The sequence below is a fragment of the Bison bison genome, unplaced genomic scaffold, assembly GCF_000754665.1.
Source record: "Bison bison bison isolate TAMUID 2011002044 unplaced genomic scaffold, Bison_UMD1.0 scf7180017864163, whole genome shotgun sequence".
Lineage (NCBI taxonomy): Eukaryota > Metazoa > Chordata > Mammalia > Artiodactyla > Bovidae > Bison > Bison bison.
In genome coordinates, this window is record NW_011494735.1 from 3,245,134 (window position 1) to 3,263,309 (window position 18,176).

General features: G+C 42.3%; 1 protein-coding gene across 1 annotated transcript in view; it reads right to left on the bottom strand.

Moving 5' to 3' along the window:
* MYRFL (myelin regulatory factor-like) overlaps positions 1 to 18,176 on the bottom strand; it is a 101,546-nt gene that overhangs the window by 69,961 nt on the left and 13,409 nt on the right. Inside the window, exons 3-5 of the mRNA XM_010841624.1 lie at positions 6,664 to 6,731; positions 6,312 to 6,564; positions 5,123 to 5,217 (exon numbers count right to left, since the gene is read on the bottom strand). Coding sequence (XP_010839926.1) covers positions 5,123 to 5,217; positions 6,312 to 6,564; positions 6,664 to 6,731 — 416 coding nt within the window. The remainder of the gene's footprint in view (positions 1 to 5,122; positions 5,218 to 6,311; positions 6,565 to 6,663; positions 6,732 to 18,176) is intronic.

The window sequence follows — 18,176 nt, forward strand, 5'->3', positions numbered from 1 at the left end:
AGCTAATATTACAACCAAGATAAATTAGCAGAGAATACTTTGTTAGAAGTTAGTATTAACTATATGAAACTGCTTCTTTTCTGTATCAAAAATGGTCCCATGACAGCAATTTCGCATGTGTAAGCTTCTAGTTTTGCATAATCCTTGCAAGTTGTTTGTCTAATTTGAATATGCCTCCAACTTCTGATTCAACCACAGAAAAATTTTATGTAAATCCTATTAAGATGCTTGCTGTTTCCCTTTTCTGTGAGCTCCCTACCATCACTCATGCCTCATACAAGGAGTGAAAGGGAAATAGTGTGTGTACATAAAATCTGGTGATGGCTATAAGCAACAAGTCAAGATATAACACCACCTTCTATACAATGTGCACTTAGCCCACTCACTGTTCTGTCTTTCTTTATACTTTTTATTGATGACTTCTTAAATAACTAGCAGAGCTACTTCAGTTTGCTTTGTATCCCAAATGTCCCAGAAACTGTGTTTTTCATGAGATATCACTATTATATGTCACCTAAGCAGAACATCTATTTTTTGAGTTTTGTATACAACCATTTCAGAAAAAGATTTTCTCAAAATTCTGAAAAACTTTTTCCCAGCTAAGAAGACATAAGGTCAGCAATCCTCGAAGTTCTTCACGTCCTCACTTCTCCAAGAGTTACCTGTCTTAAACTTTTCAAAACAAACAAAAAACCTTCCGTGGTTCTCCTGTTCATACCAAGTTCAAAGAAAGGGAGAAGCTAGTTCTTCCATCTTTCCTTTCTCCCTCCTGCAGTGGAGAGAGGATAAAGGAAGTTCAAGAGCTTGGAGTTTGGAACCATATGGAACTGGGTTTGAATCACAACTCTACATTCACTGGCCAATTAGGAAGTGGTCTAACATCTCTAGGCTTCAGTTGCTTCACCTGCAAAATGTAACAATATGCTGCCTCCCAGAACTGCTGAAGGAATTCAGTGAGTCATATCTGTAAGTGCTAAGCACAGTGTCTGCCTCCAGAGAGTTTAAACAATGGTGGCTTTAGTTAGTCCTGGCAGTACCGTCATTATCACATGTACTTGTTTTTCTCAGGTGACTCAGTTATATCTAAGAAGCTTTAGCAAATACTTCTTTCTCAGCCTCCATGGTAACTCTGTCTGATGTGAAATCATGTGGTGGTGGGCCTGAGTGCATACCTAACTCAGACCTTCCCTACTCAAGTATGGCAGTAAGGTGACAGGGGAAGGCAGTCAAAGGTCAGCTCTACCCCTCTAGGTGCTGACAGGGAGGGTGGGCAGGGGGCAGGGGGTTCTTTACTACTAGTGCCACCCAGGAAGCCCTTATTGAAGTATAATATTTGTGAAAAAGAGTGCACAGATCATTAGTACACAATTTGATACTTTTTAATAAAATGAGTTATACTGGGTAACTACCTCTAGATCAAGAAATAGGATATTTTCAGCACTCTAAAAGATAGGTTCATGCTCTCTCCTGGTTACTACTTTCTCTTGCTCAAGAATAATCACTGTTCTGATCCAATGCCATAGAGAAGTTTATAGAAATTATGTAATATATGTACTCTTAGGTATTGGCTTCTTTTAACCAACAGTGCTTATGAGATCATTCATCATTGTTGCAAATGATAGTAGTTCATTCGTTTTTCTTGCTGTATAGTGTTCCATTTGTGATTATTATAACTAAAGCTAGTATGAATGTCTGTGGGGACTGTCAGTGGGCATATGTATATACTTCTTTTCAGTGTATTCCTAGAAGGGGAATCACTGAACCATTGGATGTGTTTCAGTAGATGTAGCCAAAGAGATTTATAAAGTGATTACAAGGTAAGGATTCTTAATCCCATTTAACAAATGTAGAAATTGGGTTCAAAGACCTGAAACACTGGTTCAGTGTCACAACTGTTACCTGGAACAGATGGATTCAAAATTTCTCTTCATGCTGCCCTGAGGAACTCTTGAGAAATGTAACAGAAGAGAGAAGCAGAAGTGTGAAGGCAGCAAAGTTTCAACTTTTGGGAGAAAACTCACAGCTTGCATCTGAATGTCTTTCAAAATATTTTCTTTGACTTTTTTTTTTTTTGCTGTGCTGCATGTGGGATCTTAGTTTCCCAATCAAGCCTGTGCCCCCTGCAGCAGAAGTGCAGCCTCAACCACTGGGCCACCAGGGAAGTCCCTATATTACTTCTGTTTTTTTAAACTCTTGGTGAAATAGAAATTATTATTCTTATGTGATAATCAAGAAAGTCAGGCTTGAAAAGTCCATGATTCCTGGAGACATGAGACAGGTACTTTTCCTGATTCTACACTGGAAATTCTTTCTCTGTGGACTAATGACCATGACTCTGGGGGTTACAAAACACTCATGCATTTGAAGTTTAAGCCATATAGGGCCATGAGCTCTCTTATATTTAGAATTTTCATCAGATAGGACCAGGAATCCTCTCATATTCGGGGTCCAGACCATGTGGGGCCAGGAACCAGCTGGCAGAAGCCTGCCCAACACCTATTCTCTCTCAAAGCAAGTTTTTACATCTGCCTCCAGCAACCCAGTAATTCTACATTGTGAACCCAATAAATGGGCATCTTGGAACCCTTGACCAACATGCACTTCTGAGAAGAAATTCACCAGAAAAACCTTACTGATTGATTTAGGACATCTTCCCCCATCAAAAATCTTGCCTGTAAAACTAGCTCCTCCTTCCATTCCCCATATGCCATTTCTCCAGGACCTTTGTAAAACTCTTGGTCTCTGCAACAACAAATATGAGTTCCCCAGTGGAAAACTTCTGCTGAAAGCATAGCATTTGAATTAAGTGGTTTTTTTTTTTAATTCCCCTGGGAACCTGCTCATTTTCATCCTGGAATTGCTATCTGGGGCCAGTTATCTTTAGAAGGCTTTTCAGGGACCTTTGAATAGGATTTAAATAAGGAATGCAAGATTTCTGATGTGCTGGGACATTCCAGTTACTTCTCTATGACCATTCTCTAGAGAGAGTGACACATCAATGCCCTCCCTAGGGACAGGCTGAAGACCATCATCACAGGATGGAGCTTACTTCTGAAATGGCCAGGAGAATTTGAGTAGCAATCTAGCTTATGACAAAGCTCTTGGAAGGTTTGGGTGACTTACCCAAAGTACTCTCAGTGAGCTGGTGTATCTGTGGGAGAGTGAACAGATGGTCCTCTCATCTGGCTAGAAATTTACTCAGCTTTTGTGTTTAAGAAGCATAAATAAGCAGCAGGCAGTATGCAAGGATCCTTGAAGAAATTAGAGTAACCATGCATAGGAAGATAGATGGAGAGCTCTATATTATTCAGAAACAAGGCTTTAATTAGCGTTCTGTGTTTCTAAGGTTGAATAAGAAAAATCAAGGCAGCTACAGGCCATGATGGGACCATGCAAAAGACATGAAGGCAGTAGAGATTTGCTTTATATGATGGCTGGATGCCCGGGGCAGTACTACCACAGCACGTCCAGGGAGTGCTGATGTGTGGGACTTGGCCAAGTGAAGTCATCATTCAGTGAAGGACTCCCACAGCCCGTGATGGAGCTGAGGCCAGATGTCCCTGAACAAACCAGAAGGCTCCATGGGACTCAGAGGACCAATTCTCATCATGTGGCTGTGAAAGGCAAAGGCAGCAGTTTTCTCACCTGAGCAGGCAAGAAGGCCACGGGCACCTCCTGTCTGGGCAATAAAAACCTCTGGAGTGTGGAGACAATAGTTGCAGGGGAGCCTTAAGAGGAAAATCTTGGACTTCTGGCCAAACTGATGATTAGGAGTAAAAGAGATGTGACTTGGTATCCTGAACTGGGGGCACTGTTCACACTGCCTACGTTAATTATTTACAGTGGGTGGTAAGATTGGCATGGAATAGTGTCCTTTCCCCTAATAAGTGTCATAGCACTTGCTCCAGAAATTCAGAAGTTCAAGGCTTCAGGCTCAAAAACTTCAGCTTGTTCTCAATTTGGTCAGGTCCCCAAGCTCAAAACATGATGTGGCATGTGATATATAAGACAAAGAATGAGTTGGGCTGACCACTCGGGCATCATATAACCCGGTTAAAAGACTTCTAAAATGGTTTTTGTTGTTTTAGTCGCTCAGTCATGTCCTACTCTTCTGCAACCCCCATGGACTGTAGCCCTCCAGGCTCCTCTGTCCATGGGATTTCCCAAGCAAGTGTACTGGAGTGGGTTGCCATGCCCTTCTCCAGGGGATTTTACAAAATGTCAAAGATCTACTGGGAATCTGCTAATTGGAAGCAAGTGCTAAGGAAGCTCAACTCTCTCCCTTTTGCTCCCCTGGAGAAATCCTCTCAAGTCCTGCTTCTCCCAGTAATTTCCTTTCCATGAGCCAGCAGCAGCGTTGCCCAGGAGCTTGTTAGGAACGCAGAATTTCAGCCCACATCTCACACGCACTGAACCTGAGCATCTGCATATTACTAAGATCCCTGTGTTATTTGCGTGCACGTCTGTGTTGAGAAGGATCCCACTGAACGAAGCACTGAGCACACCAGCAGGCTCTGCAGGTGCAGCCACACTGCACAGCCTCACCAGGCCTAGAGCCCAGGTCCTCCAAGACACAACTGCCCCCAGAACTGAAAGGACCAGCATCTCATCTCTGCCAGAGAGAGACAGTGGCATCTTCTCCCAGGAGCACCTGTATGACCCCACCTAAGACTGCATGAAACATTACATCAAGAAGGAAAAAATAGGATTTCCCTGGTGGCTCAGTGTTGAAGAATCCGCCTGCCAATTCGGGAGACACAGGTTCCATCCCTGGTCCAGGAAGATCCCACATGCCGTGGAGCAGTTAAGCCCATGTGCCACAACTACTAAACCCGTGCTCTAGAGCCCAGGAGCCACAGCTACTGAAGCCCAAGCACTCTGGAGCCTGTGCTCTGTAACAGGGGAGGCCCCCGCTCACCACAGCTAGAGAAAAGCCCGCATAGCAACAAAGACCCAGCATGGTCAAAATATAAATAAATAACTAGAATTATGAAAATGGAAGAAATAAACTCCCAGAGCATATCATCGCCCTTCTATGAGAGAGAAAATGATTTTGGGGGCTACTCCAAGGCTGGTAAAAATCCCTTATTTAATGGCAGCAAGGGGCCCCGGGCTGGCTCACTGGTGGGTCTGGAGTGGTGGGTCCACACGTGACAGTCCCCCGAGTCCTCCAGCACCTGTGTGCACTTTCTCTTCTTGGTTGGTGGCAATGAGACTCTAGAATCAAGAACCCAAAATAAGGTTAGCATTTTTCTTTGCTCTCCATGTCACATTAAATCAGATTAAATTTCCCAGGACCGTGCTCTTGACCTTCCTAAGACTAATTCTAGTTAAAGTTTCTTGCGTCCTACTCGTCTGTAATACCAGGTTGATACATGGAGTGGATGGAGGAAGCTCCTATTCCATGAGCTCTATTAGTCTGAACTTGGTTTTCCATTATCCAATGGATCTGGGATTCCTGTATTTGAAAAAATTAACAGACATCATTTCCAAAGGCAGAAACCAAGTCAGAAGACAAAAGATACTTAAAATTTGAGTGTACATTTTACACCTGAAATTGTTTTTCACCTGAAATTGTTTTTCACATGGAATTTTGTCACAATATTTGATGGCCTTTACTCTTTTGATCATCCTCTAGATCCAGAGGAAGGAATGAAAGAGAGGGAAGGAGGAACAGAAGGGAACGAGGAAGAAAGAATATTGATTGATACGTGAATACCGATTGAAAGACAATTGACACATGAGTTTCAGAGAGCTGTCACAAACTACTTGAGTGGTCTAGCTGAGGCTGCAAATGCAGAGTGCTTTCTCATTCACCCAGAATTATCCCTCTACATTTCTGACATTTTGACTTTCCATCACACTTGGGTTCGGTGGATTGTTATTTAAAAACTCGTCTAAAGCCAAGGGTACTGGGTATCTGATATGTGTCTCAACACTGCCATCTTCTGGAAAGGACTATGCAGTTCATTCTACCAGCTCTGGGGAGAGGGGCTGGCTGGACTTTCAAAACCAAGTATCTACAAACATCAGCATGAATCAGCCATAGGTACACATATGTCCCCTCCCTCTTGAACCTCCCTCTACCTTCCTCCCCATCCCACCCCTCTAGGTTGTTACAGAGTCCCGGTTTGAGCTCCCTGAGTCATACAGCAAATTCTATCTGCTTTACATATGGTAATGTAAGAAATCAACACAATTCTGTAAAGCAATTATCCTTCAATTAAAAAATAAATAAATTTTCAAAAATTAATTTTAAAATAATAAAAAAAAATAAGACAAACAAGTAAACTAAGTATCTAGCCCTTTACCCAGGACTGTGGCACAGAGGCTGCTGATGGTAAGAACAACCAATTCCCCCAGACACAGACTGGTCCAGGGGGCTCATGAGGTGACTGGCGTCTGGGTAGCAGTTGTGAAAGGCTCTGTGGGGAAGGCCAGAGTTGCTCATTTCAGACGAGCTGTGCGACTGGTGTGCAGGCAGAATCCCAGGCGCATTTGCCGAATGGAGGAGGGCAGCTGGTGTCCCCCGGGCTGCAGGTGTCAGAGTCGGACAGCACGCACCTGGGGGAACATGCAAGTGAGGGAGGCCTCTTTCTCACCATACAGGGCCCAAGAGAAGAGAAGTGCAAGACATGTGAAAGGGAGGTGTGTCACACTCACCTTTGACCTGTGGAGGAGAGCAGGAATCTGATGCAGAATAGGGTGGGGTGTCTGGGAGTTGGCCTTGCCTGAGGATGAGAGACAGGCGTTGCTTTTTTGTTGTAACCTATTTCATCATTATATTTTTGTCACAAACTGGTAGTGTGTGCAGCAGCCCCCAGGGAGGGTTCTAGGTGCTCCTGGGGGCCAAAGCCCACCAGACCACGCCCAGCGTTGCGTTGACTGGGCTCCAAGTCGAGCAGACCTGGGTTTGAATCCCAGCTCTTCCACTTCCCAACTGTGTATCCATGAACAAGTACTTACGCTCTCCAGGCCTGCATTTCCTCACCTACAAAGTGGGAATAATCATGATGCCTCTTCAGAGCATCATAGTGAAAATTAAATGAGATACTGTGTATAAAGCCCATAAAATACACCCCAAACACAATGAGTACTCAATAAAGTTTAATTAACATTAGCGTTGCTTCTTGACATTCTCAAAGCACTTACACCAGAGAGATGATTGGGCCAAAGCAGTATAAAATATCACTACTAAAGCCCTGGCTTTCCATCTGTGCTCTGGGGAATCCTAAAGGTCTTGGAAGGAGTTCAAGTGTTTTATAAAAGAAAAATTGTAAATACCTGGAGGGGAAAAAATTACAACTTTTTTCTGTTTTATATATTAAGGTGCAGGTAAAATTTTATTTTTTAAAAAAATGACTACCACCACTAAAAAAAAATGTGAAAATTTCTGTTAAAAAAAAACAACTCTACATATGTATACTTATGTATACACATTGTTGTGTGGCAGAAACCAACACAACATTGTAAAACAATTATGCTCCATTTTTTTTTAAAGTTATTATAAGATAATGTCCATTAAAAAGTAAAAAACCACAAACCTATCTTTTATGTTCAAAAAGTTTCTTGCTGCTCTGATTGTAAGTGATGTATAAGCACCACCATCTTCCACCTGACTCCCCTGCTGGAGAGTAAACGATCCTGTTTTTCTTGGTTAAGATTTCAACCTCATGCAATAAAGAGAGAGGTGAAAGTTGTTCAGTCGTGTCTGACAATTTGCTACCCCATGGACTATTACAGTCCATGGAATTCTCCAAGCCAGAATACTGGAGTAGGTAGCTGTTCCCTTCTCCAGGGGAATAAAGAGAGAAGTCTGTCTTTATAAAGATAATTTAGAAAAAATACAGAAAAGCTATATTTTTTCCTCAAGTCGGTGCTTTATAGTTTATTCGTTTTTATTAATAAGGAAAGAGAGAACATACATTATCCTTCCTCCCAAAGCTCCACCCAAATGGAAGTAAAAAGGAATAAAGAAGCACGAACATGAAAGGACATAGCGTCTGTGAGTAGCGACCATGACAGACCATATTTCAGTAACAGTGAGGCAGACAGAAGTAGGATAGGTGGTAACTGAATTAGCAGAAGGGAAAGGCAAAAACAAGACTGCCTGGGGATGGCAGAGGGCATGTTGGAGCCAACAAGACTTTTTCCAAGTTGAATATAACTCCAGCAAAGCCCAAAACATTGATGTCATCAGCAGCCTCTGAATCCAGGGATAAGGTGGAGCTAAAAGTGAAAAAACTAGGACTTCCCTGGTGGTCCAGTGGTTACAAATCTGAAGGTTCCCCACCCCTGGTTGGGGAGCTAAGATCCCACATGTCACAGGGCAATTAAGCCATGTGCCACAATTCAAGAGCCCTCATGCCATACTGTGTGCCACAACCAAGACCCTATGCAGTCAAATAAGTATATAAAAATATGAAAAATAAAAGTGAAATAATTGATTGAAAGTTTAAATAAGGAATAGCTGGACCCTTAGATCAGTTTCCCCAACCTGTATAGTCTGGCAACTACCTCCATCTTCCCAACAGAAATTGGAAAGATTTTTATTCTCCAGAGAAACAGATCCCAGGAAATTGTAGAGCTTTGGGACCAAAAATGGAAGGACTCATTAAAAGTCTAAATGCTGAAAGATGAGACCCTTCTTCAGCTTGGCTTTGCAAGCAACCAAGCTGATTTCCCACAGTAAGAAATTAGAAGATTGCTCCCTAAAAAATGCAATGTCTTCAGGACAGGAGAGGGGGGAATGAGATTTGGAATTGAAAAGAAATAAAGTGGCCAATCCTTGCCTGATCACCCTATAGTGAAACTCATTCTTTAAGAATAGTGGTTTGCATATAACTTCTTAAACAGGAGAAAGCAATAAAAGACCAGACATTTTTCAGAGAACCTTAACCATTAAAGACAGAACAGACAACTAGATTCAAAAGGAATGCAAAAGAATCACAAAGAGTTCTTCTACATCTGATAAGACTGGTAAGCTCCGACCAGACTTGACCCTCCCAAAGATAAAAATATCAACTCTGGAAAATTATATATATATATAGTTGTTGTTTTTCAGTTGCTTAGTTGTGTCTGACTCTTTGCGACCCCATGGCTGCAACACGCCAGGCTTTCCTGTTCTTCATCATCTCCTGGAGCTTGCTCAAACTCATGTCTATTGAGTAGATGATGCCATCCAACCATCTTATCCTCTGTTGTCCCCTTTTCCTCCTGCCCTTAATCTTTCCCAGCATCAGGGTCTTTTCCAAGGAGTCATCTCTTCGCATCAGGTGGCCAAAGTATTGGAGCTTCAGCTTCAGAATCACTCCTTCCCGTGAGTATTAAGGGTTGATTTCCTTTAGGATTGACTGGTTTGATCTACTTGCAGTCCAAAGGACTCTCAAGAGTCCTCTCCAGCATCACAATTTGAAAGCATCAATTATTCAGCACTCAGCCTTCTTTATCATCTTTTTTATGGTCCAACTCACACATCTGTACATGACTACTAGAAAAACCATAGCTTTGACTCTGGAGCCTGGTGGGCTACAGTCCAGAGGGTCACAGAGAGTCAGACACAGCTGAGCAACTAAGCACACACTCGTGATATACCTGAAAATACTGAAAAGTAGACAAAAGGAAGAAGATTTTGGAGGAGTTCTGAAACTTAGAAGAAAGTAATGGCATAGGGTGAGCTGTCTATTTACAGCTTTTAGCCTTAGGGCCAGTTGAACAGCTAAAACTCCGTGTGTTAGTTGCCAGGTTTCTCTGTCCATGGCATTTTCCTGGGAAGAATCCTGGAGTGGGTTGCCATTTCCTTCTCCAGGGGATCTACCTGACCCAGGGATCAAACCCTAGTCTGCCACAATGCAGGCAGATTCTTTACTGTCAGAGCCTCCAAAACTCCAATAGAAACCCACAGTCTTTCAGGACTGAAGAATCAGAGAACAGAGTTGGGGGCAAACATAGCTGCTGAAAGTGAAAGGGAAATCTTGGGAAAGAGGGATACAGAGAGGGGAAACCCTAAATTCTTTGTAAAATCCCTGGCCAAATGTGTGGCTAAATCATGAGCCATCAATATGTCTTACAGAGGAATAAAAGTAGGAGAGATTTTTTAAAAGACAAATAATAAAGTGGCTCCTGTTCAATAACAAAGAATTAAATGCAATATCAATAATTGCATTAAAGGTTAATGGATTATATACTCCCATTAAAGGGAAGATATTGGAAGAATGGATTTTTAAAACACAAGGCCCAACTATATGTTGCCTGCAAGAAACACTTTAAAGACTCTGATAAGTTGAAAGTTAATGGAGAAAGAATATGTGTATGGGAAGGCAGAAGTGATTTCATGAATAACAGCTAAAATAGACTTAAAAATAAAGAGACTCATTCAATAATAATAGGATAAATGGCAAAGTGTGGTCTCCTGAGGATTGATAGCCATGCAAATTAAAAGGAGTGCAAAATAGATGTTCTCTTGAGCTGGTTGAAGTTAGCACATCCAGGACATCTGCCTGCTGCCTCCAAAGCAGCCAGGATTCCTTTCAGGTTGCAGCCAGGCTGGGTTAAGCATTTACTGAGTGCCTAGTATGTGCTCATGACTCTACTAGACACTAGGCAGGACTTACAGTGCTAAGATGTGGGCTTCCTGGGACTTCCTGGCGGTCCAGTGGTTAAGACTTGAGCTTCCACATCAGTGGGCATGGGTTTGATCCCTGGTGAGGGAAATAAGATTCCTCATGCCCTGCGGTAAAGCCCAAAAAAAGAAAAAACATGGGCTTCCCATGAACACCCAGCTGGGACTATTCACAATTCTACAATCCAGTCCTCGGTTTTCTCCAGTGACTCCGCCCAATACCTTCACATACCAATTTCACCTTCTCTAAAGCTCTATTGCACAGTGACATCACCTCAGCAGAGTGCCCTGTACAGAGTTATTACTTAATAAATATGAATTACTGCTTTTTACCTGACATATGGCCATAAACATGTGTGTATTTATAAATTCATATATCAAGAGAGTTTTCCTGACCACCAGTCTAACCCGGTAGTCTTCCCCCACCCCTTGCATTCCACTCTCCTACCCTACACTTCCTTTTCTTCATCTTACTGAACCACTTTATACAATACGTCACTGTCTTTCTCTTCCCACTGGAGTCCGTAATGACCTTGGAGCACTAAGAGTGAATGCTGATGGCAAAGGAAGAGCTCTCCCCAGGAGCAGACAATAAGGAAATGCATTGTCTTCTGAGAATTTAAAAAAGCAATACTTAAACCCACAGAAAGTCAATCTGCTATTTGTCATTACAACCACACACCACTAAATCAAAGAGAAACGCCTGGGTGCCCTGCAGGGCAGACTGCTTTACCACATTGCCCTCAGTAAACTGTCAGCAGGAACTTCATTGTTTTGTTTGCTGTTGTACCCCATCATGCAATTACAAAGATTGCTGTTACTGAAAGTATTTTCTCCAGATTTTCATGTATATGATTCATGTCCTCCCACACAGGCATTCACTTACGAGCATGTCTTAATACTCTGTGTGTGTGTGTGTGTGTGTGTGTCTCCTGCATTGTGCCCACTGGTAAGCACGTAGAAGTGAAGTCGCTCAGTCGTGTCCGACTCTTTGCAACCCCATGGACTGTAGCCTGCCAGGCTCCTCCATCCATTGGATTTTCCAGGCAAGAATACTGGAATGGGTTGTCATTTCCTTCTCCAGAGGATCTTTCTGACCCAGGGATTGAACCGGGGTCTCCTGTGTTACAGGCAGATTCCTTAACATCTGAGCCACCAGGGAAGTCCATGTCTTAATACTATGTGTGTGTGCGTGTACATGTGTGTCTCCTGCATAGTGCCCACTGGCAAGCATGTAGTAGGCACTTAATAAATAAATATTTGATCAGGCTTGGTACCCACCACCTGGAAGCTGGGATGGGAAAGGGCCTTGGCAGAAATGTCATCATAAGATAAAGTTGCCCAAGAAAATCATTTTATGACAGGGCAGTGGAAGCAAGAAAAGCAAGGTGCAAAGCAACTATCCTACAATTAAAAAAAAAGAAGAAGAAGACGAGCAAGCTGCCACCCCTCTTATTCAGCCCTATCTTGGCAAACTGCAAACACCCTGACCCTCTCACCACTCTCTCCTGCTGCTTGAGAAATAGACAACCTTTAGAGAGGGCTTTGGAGAAGGCAATGGCACCCCACTCCAGTACTCTTGCTGGGAATATCCCATGGATGGAGGAGCCTGGTAGGCTACAGTCCGTGGGGTCGCAAGAAGTCGGACACAACTGAGCGACTTCACTTTCACTTTTCACTTTCATGCATTGGAGAAGGAAATGGCAACCCACTCCAATGTTCTTGCCTGGAGAATCCCAGTGACGGTGGAGCCTGGTGGGCTGCCATCTATGGGGTCGCACAAAGTTGGACATGACTGAAGCAACTTAGTAGCAGCAGCAGCAGCAGAGAGAACCTACCCTGGTCCAGTCACTGAGCTAACCCTTTGCATGTGTTGCCTCATCTAATGTCTGCTATGACTATTTTTGCCCCTAACCCCCAGACAATGAAACTAAGACTTGATGAGATTAAATAATTCACCCGAGATTATTCATCTGGCAACCAGTCAAATTGGAGTCAAAAGATCTAGCATCAGAGTTTATGCTCTAAGAGCAAGGTGTTGGGCTTCTCTGGTGGCTCAGTGGTAAAGAATCTGCCTGCCAATGAAAGAGACATGGGTTTGACCCCTAATCTGGGAACATCCCACATAACGCAAAGCAACTAAGTCCATGCACACAACCACTGATCCTGAGTTCTAGAGCCCTGGAGCTGCAACTTCTGAAGCCTGTGTGCCTGGAGCCTGTGCTCTGCAACAAGAGAAGCCCATGCACGCAACTAGAGTGCAGCAACAAAGACCCAGCACGGCCAAAAATAAATACCTAATTTTTTAAAAAAAGAATATGGTGTTTTTCGATACAGATATTTAAATATCTTAAACTCTTTACCGTAGGTTATTTCATTTTTTACAAATATCTTCAGAATTGATAAGTCACTGGTAATACTTTAGCTCAGGATTCTGTTTAGCTTTTCTCCTACTGCATCCGTTTGAACCCAGAAATCAAACTGGTCAATGAACCCAGCCTTTAAAACGCTCATCTCACAGAATTACACAGACTATCTCACTCTCTTTCGCAACATCACAGTGAAGAGTTTATCAGCCCCACTATACCAGTGGCAGAACTAAAACATGCAGCTGGTCATTGACTCCTAACTCGTTTTGCCATCCAACTCCAATAAGCCAAGTCCAAAGTGAAACCTGGGCTTCCCTGGTGGCTCAGCAGTAAAGAATCTGCCTGCAATGCAGGAGACATGGGTTCAATCCCTGGGTTGGGAAGATCCCCTGGAGGAGGAAATGGCAACCCACTCCTGTATTCTTGCCTGGAGAATCCCATGAACAGAGGAGCCTGGTGGGCTATAGTCTATGGGATCACAGAGTCGGACACAACTTAGTGGGTAAACAACAACAAAGCGAAACCCAGAATACCAGATGCTTAAACTCAACCATTAGAATGAAATGACATGAAACCTGACGTTGCTTCTTCATGGGCCCAATATGTCTGTAAGTTCCTCTCCTATGGAGTCACCCGTGGAAATCTGTGATTGGGTGTCACCTCAGTGCCCCCATTTAGTTCCCTCTTACCCTTCAGCAGCATCTCGAGGCCAGCCTAAAGCTTGGTGTGCCATCTACCTCCTTGAACACACTCAAACCAGAACACACTCAAGACCATTACTTGGTTTGGGTCTTGCGATGTGGTGGGGAAGGACATATATGCATGTGACCTTAAGTAGGTCCTCTCAAACTGTAATGTGTATGTGAATTCCACAGGGATCCTGGTAAAAAAGCAGATTTAGACTCAGCATTTGGGGTCAGGGCTTGAGGTATGACATTCTTAGCTCTCAGGCGATGCTGATGCTATGGCAACCTCACCCACACTTTGTGTAAAGGAAGGAAGCAGGTAAACCTCTGGGCATTTTTGAAGAAAACAAAGCCTGTCTTGAAGAGCCACTGGTCACTTTTCCAGAGTCTTCCTTCCTCTACACACACACACACACACACTCACACACACACCACACACATACACACAAACACGCTTCTTGTCCTATTTCACTGTAACCTCCAGGAGTTTATGCTGCCCCCTAAGTCTCTAGCCTCCTGCTCTGTAAGCAGTACTCCATACCTGGACATTTCCCAGGGTGTTCAACCACTGCAGCTCACCTTTGTTTTTAGTGGGTAACTGGCAGGCTAACGTAGCGAATCAGAGGACTTCAGCCTGCTCCTGCTCCTCCTGGGCAGAGAGCTGCCCTGGATTCTCCACACAAGGAAACACAGGGGTGAGGGCAATTGTTAGACGGTCTCATCCTAACAATCCCCAGCTCAACATACCAATTAGAGTCACACAGAAAGATGAGATTGTCCTGAGCAGCACATCCCAATGCTTATACATGGGCCCATGCCTCCCAAAAGGGACTCCCGGCCATGTAAGTTTGAGAACACTGCATACCATTTCCCTTTTGCAGCTGCATATTAGCACAACAAAGGCTCTGAGAAGTCCTGCAGTAAAGAAATTTATCTAATTTTAAGTCAGTGAGTCACAAGCTTATTTATTATTGATCACGGAATTTTAATTTTTTCCCCACAGCATCTTATGGGACTACTTTTCCATAGAGCTTTTAGGGACAGCTGTTTCACATAGCCAAAATTTCATTTTTTAATGTATTTGAGATTTGAAAATATACCTATGAGATTCAAATTTGCTTTCAGAAATTGTGTAGCTTAATAGTCTCTTAAGTTGCTTAAAAGTTGTCATTCATAATTTTTAAAGTCACAATTCAAGGGCAATATGGTGGCACAGACAATAAAGCATCTGCCTATAATGCAGGAGACCTGGGTTCAATTCTTGGGTTGGGAATATCCCCTTGAGAAGGGAATGGCTACCCACTCCAGTATTCTTGCTTGGAGAATTCCATGGACAGAGGACCCTGGCAGGCCACAGTCCAGGGGGTTGCAAAGAGTTGGACACGGCTGAGTAGCTAACACTTTCACATAGTAGAGGGGAAGTAACACAGTGTTTGTAGTAAATTCATGCTTGAATCCCTGCTCTACTACTTATTAGTTGTGAACCCAGGAAAGAAAACCTACATCCCAGGGCTTCTGTAAGGAATACAACTAACCTGCAAAAAGAGAGCCTGGAATTTAGAAACACTCAACACTTGGGGTATTTGAATATATTATGCAGATGTATAATGATCATTGAGTACAGACTGGGGCTGTTTCCACTTGTTCTTTCTTGGATTTTTATTGCAGCTCCACTTAACTGCATGTACCTGAGCAAAGGTAGGTTATCCGATCATAGGACTTCTCTTTAATGTGCAAGAACTCTGACAATCTTTGCAAACAATGGTTCAGGATCCGAGTCACAGCTTTTAGCACACAATTTTAGACATACTTCATGTGTTTCCCTAGAGTCACGGAGTCTAAAAACATCTCCGAAAATATCAATTAATCCAAAAGATACATGTAGAAGAAAAGGCAGGTATTCTAGAGCCAGGCATATTTTAATTCCAGCTTTGTCTCTGATTAACCGATGAAGACTTACTTTGCACCTCTCAGCCTCTTCATGTGTAAAATATGGACAATACTGTGCCTATTTTGAAGAGTTAATATAAGAATGAAATGTGTAAAATCAAATATGTAATTAAATAAGTGAATATATTACAAAGAATAACACCTAATAATTGCTGTATGTTCAACAATATAAACTCCCTCCTCTACTTCACTTACAAACTCTCAAAGGTAGAAAGTAAATCTGATTGAGCAAACTATCTCTGAATCTCAATAGCAATCATCCATAGCGAGATATCTGCTCTTGCTTGAAGGACCATTATTATCAGGGAGACTAAGATCAAACGACAGATTTCTGAACACCCAGGTAGAAAGACAGCTCTTTGAATAAGACTTAAGCTACAGCTTAAGTTACACAAACAGCTAAAGTTCTTTCTGCTAGTTATAAAAGTGATCCAGATGATTAAACAGATTCTGATGGGATAAGCTTTACCTTATCTTAGGAAGAAATCACGTGGGGGTAAGAAACTAGATAACTTCTGACAGACTGTTTATAGGCAGAGGTAGTTAGGGTAAACCCGCTTGCCCATCCTTCTCACAGGAATAATGGCAGCTACCTGGATGGACTGAGAGGAATATGAAAGCAGGCACAGGGGAATTTGTGTCTGGTGCCAGCCCATGCAGCCACCTGGAGCAAACAGCCAGCTCAGAGTGTGGGTTCAGATATGTGGCAACCCATCAGTTGTGTGTGTGTGTGTGTGTGTGCACGCGCGCGTGCTTAATTAGCCTGCAAAATGTTGAGCTTCCATTCTTCCCCACAGTCATGGATGTTTTTTGTTGGCAAAGAGCAACAAGAGCCAGGTACCAAAATACCTGCAAATAGCTTTCCCTGTTACTATTGAGATTCATGTCTTGTTTCACTCTCTGTCCTTCACAGGGGAGAGATGGAAGGGCATTTATAGGAACGTCGATGTGGGCTCAACAACAGGAGGGAATGACAGAGGAGGGTCAGTGAACTTAAAGACAGATTAATAGAAATTATCCAATATAAACAACAGAGAGGAAAAAAATGAACTGAGCCTCAGGGACCTGTGTATAACATCAAAAGTCTAACATATGCATCATTGGAGTCCTAGACAGAGGAAAGAAAGACATTGATACAGAAACATAAATGTGAAGAAATAATGACTAAAACCTTCCTAGATGTAGTGAAAAATAGAAATTTACAGTTTAAAAAGCAGAGCCAAACAGTATAATCTCAAAGAAAACCTTCCCATATCCAGACACAGTATAATAAAGTTGCTGAAAATGTTATCTTGCAGGTAAAGAAAAATGACATATATACAAAGGAAGCAATGATTCAAATAACTGTTTATTCCTCATCAGAAACCATAGAGATCAGAAGACAGTACTAGGGAAAAAAGAACCGAGAACTCTAAATCCACAATCATTCTTGAGGACTTTGGCATTTCTCTTACAGTAACAGATAAAAGTAGAGAAAAATCAGGAAGGCTATGGAAGACTTGGACAACAATGTTAACCAGCTTGAATACTTGACCCAACAACAGTGAATGGACAAAGTACACGGGGAACATTCACAAGACAGATCACGTCCTGGATCATAAGGCAAATCTTAGCAAATTTAAAATAATTAGAATTATAGGGTGTGTTCTCTGTCCATAAGGGAATTAAACAATGAATCAGTGACAGGAAAATTCCAAAATATTTAGAAATTAAATAAACCAATTCCAGCAACTCATGAGTTAAAGAGAATGTCTCAAGAAAAAATAGGAAATATTTTGAGCTGAAAGAAAATCAAAGAATAGCATATCAAAAACTGAGGAAGGCAGCTAAAGCATTGAATGATTAAATTAGAAAACAAAGAATGGCCTCCAGTCAAGAACTAAGCTTCCAACTTGAGAAACTAAACAACGAGGAGCAGACTAAGCCCAAAACAAGCAGAAGAAAATAATAAGGATAGAAATTAGTGAAACTGAAAACAAACACAATGGAGGAATTCTTAAACTAATTAATGACTTCATTAAGATTGTAGGACCCAAGCCCACTCTATAAAAAACAAAAATAGTTCTATATGATGGCAATGAATAACTGGAACCTAAAATTTGAAAAAAAAATTCAGAATCATTATTATTTACAATAACTGAAAGAAAAAACATGAAACACTTGGGTGTAGATCTAAACAAAACATACAAGATTTGTATGCTAAGACTATAAACACTGATGAAAGAAAGCAACAAAAGTCTAAATAAATGGAGAGGTATAATATGTTCATAGGGCTTCCTTGGAGGCTCAGCAGTAAAGAATTTGCCTGCCAAGGCAGGAGATGCAGGTTCAGTCCCTGGGTTGGGAAGATCCTTTGGAGAAGGAAATGGCAACCCACTCCAGTATTCTTGCCTAGAAAATCCCATGGATGGAGGAGCCTGGTAGGCTGCTGTCCATGAGGTCGCTAAGAGTCGGACACGACTGAGCGACTTCACTTTCACTTCTCACTTTCATGCATTAGAGAAGGAAATGGCAACCCACCCCAGTGTTCTTGCCTGGAGAATCCCAGGG